The sequence below is a fragment of the Cavia porcellus genome, unplaced genomic scaffold (genome assembly GCF_034190915.1).
Source record: "Cavia porcellus strain 051 isolate PalLab524CR breed Dunkin Hartley unplaced genomic scaffold, mCavPor4.1 scaffold_4, whole genome shotgun sequence".
In the NCBI taxonomy this organism is placed as follows: Eukaryota; Metazoa; Chordata; class Mammalia; order Rodentia; family Caviidae; genus Cavia; species Cavia porcellus.
The window spans coordinates 52897330-52910560 of NW_026947487.1; the positions used below are offsets into that span (position 1 = coordinate 52897330).

The 13231-nt window shown below is 43.3% G+C and overlaps 1 protein-coding gene across 5 annotated transcripts in view; it reads left to right on the top strand.

Moving 5' to 3' along the window:
• The window catches only part of Myo16 (myosin XVI), a 470083-nt gene that overhangs the window by 250033 nt on the left and 206819 nt on the right, over positions 1 to 13231 (top strand). For all 5 annotated transcript variants that reach the window (XM_063247024.1, XM_063247026.1, XM_063247023.1 and 2 more), the window contains exons 12-13: positions 1549 to 1614; positions 12157 to 12284. In XM_063247024.1, the coding sequence (XP_063103094.1) occupies positions 1549 to 1614; positions 12157 to 12284 (194 nt within the window). The remainder of the gene's footprint in view (positions 1 to 1548; positions 1615 to 12156; positions 12285 to 13231) is intronic.

A 13231-nucleotide genomic window follows, 5' to 3' on the forward strand; every position in this document is an offset into this window, starting at 1 on the left:
ACATGCTGTAATGAAAATAATTTATTATTTGCACTTTTATTTTTTCTCCACTCCCAGGTTACTAGCAGATATATTGTATGTTTCAGATATATTGTAATGTTTGGTGGTTATTTTAGCACCTGGTATTTCTGTACTTTTAATTAAATGACAGTTTTTAGCAGATTTATTTTTATTGTGTGTGCTTACGCGGGGTTCTCCATGTTGTTCTGGTCTACACACACATGCCTGTATGATCATTGCATTTAAGAAAATTATCATATCATTCACCTCAACTCATTTTTCCTTCTGTAGTAAAAGTCCCTAAACTTCACCTAGTTTCCAGTACATAGTAAAGTTACCTTAAATGCTGTCTTGATCGGAGAGTAGTACACTTCATGTACTAAAGCCCTCTAAATATAACTGAACTTACCTGTGTTCAAATTAAAGGAATGCTTCTTCCAGAAGCAGGATGGGTCAAACTGGTGATTGTTTCAGAACCTTCTGTGCTTATTCTGTAAATTTCTAAGGCAAGCTGTGAAGTTCCTCACCACCATGGTGGACATGAGTTTCCCCCTCACAGCTCTGCCTTTGGGACATGTGATTGAGTCGGGCTTTATTCCCATGGAAATGTGTGATCCATGTGTCTTCCTAATGGATGTGCCAATTTGACACTGAGAAAAGTCCTTAGATTCCTGGTACTGCTTCCTAAATTAGATTTTCTCTGTGCTGAGGAACACCGTCATTACCTCTCCTGCTGACGTTGTTGTTTGCCTGTGTCTCACCTCATCCTTTTATTTTCAGGTTGTCTTACTCTTTACATTGCAGGTTTTTTTTTACTTTAATCAGTACATGTTTGCAGTACATAGCAATTCCATTCACTGCAGGAAATTCATTCATGCACAAAACTCGTTTCATTTCTTACCCCTCCAACAACTTTTATTTTGCCAGCATTAGATTTATTTATCGTGTAAGACCTTATAAAGTTAATCACCACATATACAGATTGAGTTTCACCTGTTTAGTATTTTAATCTAGTTCACAATACTTGTCTTTAAAATATTTAGTCACTTTACATTTGCTGTACTTGCTGGTATGTTTGGGCTTAAATCTATTATTTTATCATTTATCCATTTGCTTTTTGTGTTTTTCTATCTCTTTACTAAATTTTTGTTAACGAATTACTCTTTCTTTGTGCTTTAATAATATTTTAGATTTGTTTTCTCATTACAGCAACATGGAACCCCTGCTTCATTTACTTCTCCCCATGTGCTTGTCATATGTTTAAATTCTACATTTTTTATTCAGGCTGCTTCTGACAAAATCCATATCAGACAAACACTTAGAATTTGACCATTTCACTTGTTATATGTTTAGTGTAACAGAATCTATTGGTTTTAATTAATTTAACATTTATATTTCTTTACATTATCTGAAAAAATGTTGAAAATATTACAGCATGATTTTTACGCATTCATTATATTTGCCAGAATGAGTTTGCAATTAAGTCATTTTTAATTTTTAGAGCACTGTGTCTATGGCTAATGAGTAATTTACACCTTTTCTTAACAGACTTTCATCGGGGACATCCTCCTGCTGGTCAACCCATTCAAGGAACTCCCAATTTATTCTACTGTGGTGAGTGTGAATTTTACATCATCCAGTCACGTGGAGTAGCATCCACTAGGCGCGCAGATTTCTAGCCGAGCAACACCTCAGAAGAGACAAATGGAACAATAATTAAAGCCACACTTCTGAGTAAAGTACGAAATTCTTTGGAGTCACATGAGTTAGTTTACTTTGTTCCAGGGAAACTTTGAAAATCAGTTATTTTGTCAAAAATATTCTTTGCACTTAAAATATGTACTTTTGGTGTGATCATTCATTAGACAGACTAAAATTAAACAGCGCAGGACTGCCTTTCCTTACACCCTTGACAAACCTAAAACCAGCTGGTGCCAGCTGTTACTTGACCTGGGCCTTATATCCGAGGTTCCTGTCTTTGAAAAGCAGGGGGAACAGGGCAGAGCACCGCAGGAGCCCCCCTCCCAGAGGATCAGCGAATTTTAGGTATGAGGCCCTCCAAATTGAGAGGCAAATTGCATGGAGGAAGATATCCCAGCTAGCTGAAAATATGTCATGATTTTCAATAATAATAAATCACAATGCTACTGGATAGCGTGGGAGCTGTCTGCTCTTTGTGTACCCAGGAGATGGTCCGCTTGTCAGTCAGAAGTCCTAATACAGCGCAGGTGCATGGCACAGGGCAGCCAGGGAGGAGATACACAGTCCTGCAGCATGAGCACTCCCACTGATACTGAGCAATCCAGAGACACAGAGAGACAGAGACAGGGACAGAGACAGAGACAGAGACAGGAAACTCTCTCTATGCCTTCAAAGTATCAAACACTTCTCCCAGGCATAGCTCATGAAAACAAGAGAGACCTCACACCCACCCTTCAGCCTTCATTCCAAAGTGCAATTCCACATGCCCTTGAAACTGACGTGAAACTTTCCCTCTATCATCCTCTCTCCATCCCTCCTCTGGACCTCAGCATGGGTAATTTGTCCCTGGGAAGGGACACGAGTGAGAAATCTCCATAACCATTCCAGAATTTGTAACCGAGGATTCGCATTCACCTGTGCTGAGGTTACTAAAAAGTGTGGAGGAAAACTCAGCGCTGTGTCTGTCACTTTGCGGGGGTGACTGATATTTCTGTAACTTTTAGTATGGTAGTGTATCAGTATTGTGTGGGGTACAATGTTAAATGATTCTTTTCATGTCATTTATATAAAGCACTCATGCGCTTAAAGCCATTAGGCAGAGCAGGAAATGGAGTATTAGACGTGTCCTCCATGGTTTTGCGTGTAGCGGAGAAGTACAGGAGGAAGGGGATTGTGATGCTATATAAAATCCACTTTTGTGGCCAGGCGTGATGGTGCACACCTGTAATCCCAGCTATGACCCAGACTGAGGCAGACAGATCGCAAGGTGGAGGTCAACCTGAGTAATTTATAGGGAGCTGATTCAAAATAAAATTTAAGAAGTGCTGGGTTCAATAGCCACTGGCAAAAAACAAAACCAAAAATATCCTCTTTTGTGGATATGTCAGTCTAATTATTGACAGAATTTTGGTCTGTTTGAGTGAGAATCATGTTATCGTGAGGACTCTCACATGTGCAGTTAGATAACATCTACTCTTTGGTTGTTGGGTGTAAACCTAACAAAGAAATCAGTGGGTCAAAGTGTATACATACATTCAGCTTTGAGAACTATCAACAATTTTCCAAATTGTGCCAATTCCTCTTTCCCCCAGTAGATTCCCGAAATTCTACTTGCTTCTTCCCTGGGCTAAATTCCTTCTGTGTGTTTGTGTATCTTTCTTCTGGGTATAGCTAGTGGGATCTTGGTAGTGTTTTGTAGTTCTCTAATGAGCAGTGGAACTGGCCACATTTTCACATCATTTTTGTCCAACGTCCACTGCTTTTGTGAAGTGTCCATTTAAAATTGTCCAATGAAAAGTATGGCTACTCTGATGTCCTTTTCCTTCATGATTTGAAGAGGATTTAAATGTTCCAGAGTCGCCATGTATATGGAAAACACCTGGCAAGATACAGGGTCAGGATTCACTTGTTTCCTTTATGTGCACCAGTTAGAAGCAAACCTGTTTTTTAGAAAGAGTGCTACATCACGGCTTCCTGCTTTTGTGTGAATCAGGTCACCCAGCACGAAAGGTTCCATTCCTACAATTCTTGCTCTGCCCCACTGGTCCATGGTGAGACATGGCGACCCCATGAGCTCAGTTCCTCCACATCTTGATTTTGGAACTGGCTGGGATCATTTGTGTTTCCTTTACGGTTCAGAATCTGCTCACCAGTTCCCTGAGATGAGGAGTGCAGAATTTCCAGGGATTTTGAATTTTATTGCATTAAATTTAGGAACAGCTGAACACTCTTATAAACATTTCTAAATACACTCGTTTATTTAGCTCTGTGAAATTCCTCTCAATGGATAATCCTCTTTTTGCTTTCTGTGAGATTTCCTTCTCTCTAACCTTGTCCTGCCTTTCCTTTTTCTTCGGGATAAGGTAACTAGAGTATTACATTGAACACAAACTGTAATTTAGTATAAAAGAAGACAGTTTTCCTACTTTCAGAGTCAACTTTCAGTAATTATACTTTAATTATGGAGATGGTTGTAAATCTATCATATTAAGGAAACTCCATTTCTAAGACTTTAATGATTTTCTCTGTAATTAAGGATTTTGAATTTTATCCTTTTTGTTTTGTGCATTTGAAATGATCATTTTCTCCTTTATTATTCTATTTGTGGGTTACATTTCCTGATTTTCAAATGTCAAATTACCCTCTCATTTTTATGTTTTATTGTTTTCTTTATAAAACTGGATTCTACTAGAGAACAATTTAAAATTCTTACAGCTATGTTCATGACAGATGCCAGCGGCTAATTTCTCTTTTAGTGTTTTATCAGTCCTTCATGTCTAAATTAAGCTTGCTCCATAAAAGGAACTTGAAAATGTTTTCCACTTTCTAACCTCTAGGAAAGTTTGTGCACATCTAGCCTTGCTTTTTCTCAAATTAATAAAAGAATGTACCATGGGAGCCGCTGGGCTTTGTAGGAGGATTTACAGTCTATATTCAACTCGTTCGTCCTACGTAGCTCTCTTTACATTTCTGTTTCTACTCATTAGTTTTTAATAATTGTGTTTCAAAGAATTAAGTTAATTATATTTTATCTTCATAGTTTTTAACATAGAATTATTCATATTCCTGTTTACTTATTAACATTTGTAGAATTTTGAATAATTCCTTTTGTTTCCATGTGCCAGTAATTTGAGCATTTTGGCTTGTTAAAATCAGTATCCAGTGAGTTTATTAATTGTAACACTCTTTTCAAGGAAAAATTTTTTGATTTAGTTTTTGTTGCATGTTTCTTCTTTGACCAACTGACTTTTGTTTTTACCTTTATTCTTTTCTTCTAATTAATTTTCATAAATACATCATTCATGTACTGCCTTTTCTAAAATAAGTATTAGATGTTTTTATTTTGCTTGAAGCACAGATTTACTGAACTATAGATGGTTGATATTTCTCTAGTTAATTATCGTTGACTTAAATCATTTTATTTCTATTTGTGATTTATTTTTTTTGTACTCCTATAAAATATAAACTATTATTTTTTCTGTCCCCTACTCGTTAGCTTTGACCTATAAGCTGGGTTTATTGGCCTACTGGGTTATAGATTCTCTCTTTGCGCTTTTGAATCCACTAACAAAATTGTCTACTAATTGCAGATGTTAGTAATGTTTTGTTTTGTGTTTTTCTTTCCAGTACTAAATTTTCCTTGTTATACTGTTGAAGATTCCTGTTCTTTGGTGAGATTCTTTATCATGCCATCTATCTCCATGTCAATCAAGATTACTTTAAGTTCCATGTCTGAGCACCATAAATGGGGCTCTTTATCTGCTGTGAGTGTGCACTCAGGTGCCTCAGATCCTATGAAATGGAAATTTTTGATTGACGATTGAATATTCCGTATTAAAATTTTGTCACGGCCAAGCTGATGATGTCTTTTTCTGAAGAAGAATCAACCTATTTTGCTCCTGGTGGGCAAGTGACCCGCAGGGGTGTGGTCCCATCTTCCTGTTCCCTGAGCCACAGCCGGTCCAGGCCCCAGGTGAGAAGCTGGCTTGCTGTCCCCGTGGCTTTGCTCCTCTACTGAGCCCCAAACTGGAGCATGGCTGTGTCTCCTCGGCACTGTAAACTGCTGAGATCTGTGCTAGCTTTCTCAGCGCTGACCGTCTGCTTCCTGTGTGGCCGCTAGCCTTGGCATGTCTGCTGGCAAAGCCTGCTGGCTCCCTGCGTTTGGGTTTCTCCAACACCTTGGTCCTTAAATCTTAGCTACTGCTCTGGTGATCTTCTGAGGCCTTCAATTGGATGCTTAATTCAGCACGGTTTTGTAGCTACCCATGGGTAACAGAATGGATCTGATACCAGCCTCCACATTAGAGCTCCAGGGTGGGGGAGGCCATGTCTATTTCCATTGCATCGGTGTCAGAAAATCAGAAGATCATTTGCCTAGCAATCCTTTAGCCAGCTATTGACTTCTTATCCGTTTTTATTTAATTCCACCTCTGCCTTCTGGGGGTGGAGTGGGGTGCAGAGAAGCAGCATAAAAATGGGCATGTGCTGTATAAAATTAGCAGGTTTTGCTCCTGGCTTGTATTTATGCTGTCACGGGTGATTGTGGAGTTCAGGGAATTTCATGGTGACACAGCATCAACTCTGAATAACCTACAAAAATAACTCCAATGTGGATTCTTCCGTGAACACAAAGGTCAGATTCTCAGCCTAGGTACACAAAATAAGCCGTTAGAGTTTGCTCTTACTGCACTATATGGTACCTTACGATGGCAAAATCTAGTACTTTGTGGTTTGTCTTGAAGGTGTCGATAACATGATAACTTTATGTCTTCAAATAATATGTTGTGTTTGCAGTTTTTCAGAAATATTTAATTTCAGAGAAAAGAACAGGCCTAGTAAGAGGCATGTTTCTTTATTAATATATAAATACAGTGAACTACATTGGAATGATCGCCAAGTAGTGTATTAGAACTTAGAATGTAATGTGTCTATAACTATAAATATATTTTCTATAATTCATAGCTATATAGGTATAATTCACAGAAGTAAAGTTACACATGGGTCTTGACACATGTATTTAGTAGTTGTGCTCAGTGCACGCTCCGATCACTCCTTATGTTCGTCTTTGACTGCCTATCACAGAGTATAAGGAAATGAACAGAAAAAATGAGGTGCAGGGTGTGCTGCTGTAGGTGTGAAGTGACAACAGAATGCCCAGCTTTATGAGTCTTGATAGAATTTTAAATACGCATTGCTTGCAGTTCACACCTGGTATTTGGAATCCAATAGACTGTCATTTCCTCGTTACAGGGCACAACCCACAGAATGGAGCCAGGGTGACATCAGGACCTCATTGTGTGCTGAACTACCGAGTGTCCTCGGTAGCAGTGCTGCAGATCATTATTTTAGTGTCAGCTCCTCATGTGAGACTCACCTAAAGTGATCTCGTTATCCTCCTGACACACCAAAGAAAACTCCATTTCTTTCTGTATCTTTTGGCTATGATTGCATTTGTGCTATTTCAAATGATATTTCCTGTCAGATATTATAGTTTCTTCCTCTGCTGCTTAGACACATTAAGGATGATCATATATAGGAAATAACCTATGAGCAGTATTCCTGTGTATAAAGCACTATCCTATTTGTAAAGACCAAGAGAATGAATTAACTTGTTCATGTCTAGATGCCTCCCTGAAACTTCTGAGTTTCCTGCTGGCTTTGCTAGCTTAGCGAGCTGGGTTAAGCCTGGCAGGATGCTCATTTCTGGTTCCTGACAGTCGCCAGTCGTGGCCACCCTCGTGTTGAGACTCCCAAAAGAACCAGGCAACAAGAAGCTTGGTCCATGGATGCCTGCTCACATGGCAACATGGATCTGGTACTGACAGTCACTGAAAAGGGGCCCTGGTGGGGACCTGGGAACTGGTCCACCAGGGAACTGGGTTGTGCTGTCTCTCTGTGCTGAACTAACACTGTTGTTTGAGCATGTGAGATTTAAGGAAGAGAGAGAAGACAGGAATGTAGCTGGATCTTTCTGTTTGGGCTCTGCCAAAGCAATCTTAAAGTAGGAACTGCCATGCTTTTTGAAGCCCAGGAGCATGCACTGACTACATACTAGGAAAATTCTCTGAGATGCTGAGGGACACTGAGTGTCCTCATTTTGACACTTTTTTTCTGTATCTGAGACAAACTATCTGACACTTGAAACTTCAAGGGGGAAATTTCATTTGGGCTGATAGTTCGGGAAGTTCATTCCATGGTAGGCTGGCTTCCAGGCAGAAGCATCACAGTGGAAGAACATTGCAGAGGAAAATTGCTTGACTGATGGAAGCCAGGAAACAATAATAAGGGAGGAGCCAGAGACAAGAACATAGCTCGTACCCCCAGGGACCTCTTCCAGCCAAGGCTCCGCCTCCAAACAGCCCACTGAACTCAATGGAGGATGACCTGTCACCTTCCAACAACCTCACCTCTGGATTCAAAAGACGTTTGGGAGACTTTTCAGATATAAACCATTAATACTTCTCACCTTTCAGACTGCAGTGTAAATGCAAAACTCAAGTGACAGGAAGCATCACAGACTTCATTTGCATCTGAGGACCCATGAAGGAACTGAGCATTTGCCTGACTGGTGACAGGTCGGGATGGCACCAGCCACTCGAGCCGGTATACGCAGGTGCTGTGTGCTCATGACTCCCAGACAAACCAAGGGAGGCCTTTTTTGCAAAAGGAAAAAACTTCATTCCAAGCTAGCTCAGAGGAGACCAAGGAGCCATCTCACTGTGTTCACACGTGTAAGTCAGGAAGAAAGAAGAGGGAATACATGGAGATAACGGGCAACTCCACACTGGCCTCTTCCCTCTCCTGTGTTCTATGGAAACCCTCCCTGAGCCTGCCCTCCTGACACGCCAGCATCACTGGTGTGTTCCATCTGTTCCTCGTTCCTCGGGACGGAGGAGGAAAGAGGGCCATGGTTATGCCCGAGACCTGAGGAGGTGTGGAGAAGCGGCCTTCTCCAAAGGGAAACACTCTAATTTGTAAAGTTTCGTGTTGCCACGTTGGTTGCAAGGAGGTTAAAAGGGCAGAAGCTACACCAAGCTGAGCCATTCCGTGGAAAGGAGGGGTGATTTGGGGAAACTTGAAAGACTTAGAAAGGGAACAGTAAGGGAGAGGGTCTCTGTCTTGGGCAGGAGAGTTCGCTACAGCATCGTCGTGAAATAAAAGCAATCTCCAACCACAGAGAGGCATGTGCCATCCTGTTTAGTAAGGGCAAGAAGTCCAAAGCTTGGATATTGAAGACCTATTTAAGGCCTAGGTCATGAAGTTAATTTAAGAGCTACTTTTCAGCAGCACCGGTGCGGGCCCAGAGGAAAACCTTCTCTCTAACTCTGTTCAGCTATTTGTAAAAACCCATACTTTTCCAAAACTCACCCGTGCTGCGTAGGCCACATATTCATCCATATATGAAGCAGGAGAGTGAAATGGCCACAGCCACGGGGAAAGCTAGAGCTGGGGCCCCAGGCTGGCATCCTCTGAGGCCTCCGAAGGTTCCCTTACACACAGGGTGAGGCTGTGCTATGGGGACCAAGTGTCAGCTTCTCTCTGGGCCCCTGCAGCATGCTGTAAGCTCTTGGAGAGGCACCATGCCTGTGAAGATAGGAGGGAAGAGGCTACAAATAAGGGTGCGTGTGCAGTGGCCCAGGGGTCCAGGGGAGATGAGCCGGAAACTGGCGACAGCACACCCGGGGCTGACACGGAGTCTGGCAGTGCCTCCTGGCCTCGAGTCCGATGGTCTCCTCCTAACTCCAAGGGCACAAGCAAGCCTGAGGTGAGGCAGAGAGAGGGGAATGGGAGGCATGGCCAGTGCCCAGCAAGACCTCTGCACCCACGAGAAGGCACGGTGACATCGAGGACCGACTAACAACTGGTGTAAAAGGCAGATGGCTGTCAGCCACTGGAGAACTCAAAACCCATCCGCTTCAACAGAAAAAGACTGAAATGGAAGCATCTGTGTCCTCGGGCACCGAGTGGCCCCCAGTAGAGCGTCCCCCAGCGGCGGCAGTGGGGTGTGCCATGAGGCTCTGCCTGGGGAAGGACAGATTTTCCAGGACAGAAGAACTGAGAGGTGACAGGCGTGACCAGCAGGCCACAGGCTGTGAGGACAGACACAGCTCAGCCCAAGGCAGCAGCTAGTGCAGCTCTGCCCAAGGGAAATGCGTTGCCCAAAGGGGCTTAGAGAAAGGGCACTCAGCCCCTCACCCTACTGTAACAGACAGTGAGCCCCCGCAGTGTGTGGGACGGATCACGGTTAAAAACATTTTTGTCAAAATTAAATTAAATCCATGATGGACTTGGAGAAAAGTGAACTTGTGTTAGAGCAAGTTTTCAAAATAAGACATTTGTCCTGCAAGAAAATAACCTTGGGTGATACCTACCTGCTTATTTTATGTGTATATTACTGGCATTGAGTGATTTTAAATACTCATCCTAAATCCCAGAATAAGGAAAATACAAAACGGGTAAGTGTAATACACTAGACAATGTGTGCCTGTTATTCATCTATATATATTTTTTAAAATCCACATTTAAAATGGGAAAAGGAACTCGGGAGGAGGAAAAGAGGGAATCAAGATACACTGTGTGAGGGTACAAATCTTCTGTGATGAATGTGATCACTGTGTATCTAAAAGATGCCAATAAATTAGTGTAAACAAATGAATAAAATTCCTGTTTCCTCATATATTCCTGAGAAGGCAGTGCAGCTTTGAAGCTGTGATGAGAAAGCATGGCTTTATCTAATTGTAACATTTATTTTCCAGTTCCTAGCTCCATAGCCGTATGCTCAAAGTACAGGGCGTCCCAGAGATGAGGACTCGAGCCAGTGACAGAGAGGAGCAGAGGTCACTTCCAGACCCAATGATAGTCACTCTGATGGCCTTGCCACACCTTGTGACCCTTGTCTGTTTACTGCACACATGTATATGTGTTAACCATTTCTTCTGTTTTTAACTTACTCAGAGGACATATTATTTATATTCTGTTGAAAAGCTTCCTTGGGGCCAGGATACAGCTCAGTGGCACAACACCTGCCTGGCAAGTGCAAGGTCCTGAGTTCAATTCCTCATTAAAAAAAAACAAACAAACAAACAAACAAACAAAAAAACACCTTCCTTAACCATCCACTGAGAGAAGACGGAATACAATAGAATTATTTTCTTGGCCATTTTCTGTCGTATTTCCATCTTTTCTAACTGGTTTTCAGGAATCAGTTACAGACTGCTGACCATTTCTGACTACATGTGCAGCTTATTCTGCCTGCTGATCTCACCTGCTGTATTTTATTACTGTGAGCTTGAGCAGGAGCTGTTAGGTTCAGCGTGGGGAGAATGCTCCTTTGTAACTGTGAACTGTTTCCTTCCTTCCGATCCATAAGAGTGAGATCCCATGTAAATGTTCCAATCCTTGCTACTCGTATTTGGATTTCAGTTCACTCACAGGCACCCTGTACACAGGTGTGAAGCAGGAATCACAAGCTCTTCCTCCACAAACAGACACCCCATCCTCGCAGCACCGCGCTTTACCGCTGCCCAGTAAGGCGGCCCCTGGGCGCCGGATCCTCACCTCAAAGAGGTGGAACTGAGCTTCGAGGTCTGTGCCGGGGACCTGCCTTTCCAGCCTCCGAGCTGCATACCCTGCACAGTGACCTCAGCTTGGGGATGTGGTGTCCCGTACCTGTAGGGCAGGACAGAGCTCACCATGCGGAGATGCGGAGGGGCCCGTGTCCAAACAAGAGCTCACACTTGCAACCTAACCAGTGCTCCCAAAGCTGCTGCCTCCCCTCTTGCATACTCACCTGCCCAGGCCTCGCTGCCTGACTGTGACAGCTGAGTTTGCATCACCAGCTGGTGTCACCAGCCAGGTGGAAATAGGCAAGCAGGTGTCCTGAAAGATAGGGACCTGTTATTTTACATTTTTTTTTTTAAAAAACTAAGTTTCTCCAGTAATTTCTCTATGGCCCCAAAGGCTTCCTATTACTTTTAATTCTAATGCAAGAGTAGTCTCCGGAAACTGAAAAGGACCAAAAACTGCTGGCAGTGAGTCACCAAGGCAATTAGAAATCAGCCTTTAGTGGGAGCTCACTGGGCTTCTGTTTTGCAGGATCCTGTATGATCCCGTCTCAGCTGCCTTCTGATGCATGAGTTTAGAAGGCTGCTGATGCTAAATGTTGTTCAGAGAAATCATTCGATGTGACTCACCATGGCTCTAGTCCCCGCAGGGGTCTCTGTGAGACTGGATCTTTGCAAAGTGCCTTTGAGTAGAATAAGCTCAGCCCATGGACCAAGAAGAGAGGACAAGATAGGAACCGTAGCTTGGGGCCTGCGCTTGGCTGGGAGGAACCCTCCAGGGCTGAACCGGGTTCCATCAGAGTGCTTGGCTTGTGTTTCCCATGGGACCCGGGAGTCAGGGCCTGGGATGCGGTGGAGGACGTTTCCACAGCCTCTGCCTCTTGCTGTCCAGGTGTCACAGCTGTACCTGAGCCGCACGGGGACGCCCAGCCCCTCCTTGCCCCCTCATCTCTTCTCCTGTGCAGAGCGCGCTGTGCACCAGCTCTTCAGGGACCGCAGGCCCCAGTGCTTCGTGCTCAGGTGAGTCTCCCCACCTCTCTTCCGACCTTGGCCAGTGCTCAGGGGGCTCCACGTGTGGTGGGGTAGAGGCACATCCTGTGAGCTCCAGCCTCCTCCCACTTTAGCTGTGCACTAAGCTCAACTGGCTGGTCACAGCACAAAAACATCCCTCTTGTCCCAAGCTGCCCCAAGAGGGACAGAATCCTCACCAGTGAACTCACAGAGAAACTCTCTTCCATTTGAAGATGTGAGCGTTAGAGCCACAGCGCTTCTGCTGCCCAATGCAAGAACCTCAGAGACACGAATGCACCCCACACCAGTGGCCTGAGCCCCTGCTTCACACGCACTGGGGAGGCCACTTGGTTTCTTTGCACAAGAACAATTCCCTTCCTGTCCCTCCCCAAAGCCAAAGTGTGCACCTCTGCTCACGCTTCTCCACGTGCAAGTCCTGAAATACAATCGCAACTCAACTTTGCTGATTTACGGTGGATCAGAAACTCTCCCAAAATAACAGAGGGTTAACACAAGAAGAAGGGCTGGACCATCATTATTTGAACTGAGAGAACTGGAGAAATATTTAAGTACTAAAATAAGATCTGCAGGAATTATCTTCTACATTAGTTCAAACTTCTGCCAGAGGGAGTGGTCTACAAATCCTCCTGATTTTTTGTTTTGTTTTGTCTTTTTTGATACCAGGGATCAAACTCACAACCTCATGCTTGCCAGGAAGGCGCTTGTGCCACTGAGCTAAATCCCCAGCCCAAACCCTCCTGTTTTTGCCCAGTTATCAGTAGTGTTGGTGGAAACAGACCAGGTACCTAAAGTAGTTCTTGCTCAATTTCACGTGAAATAGAGAGTACATACAGAGCCTGTGCAGAAACAGATTTATTTAGAGAAGCACTTATTTATACCCTTTTACATTATTAATTCTATTTAACAAATAACCATGGAGGGTTTGACTGGATGAG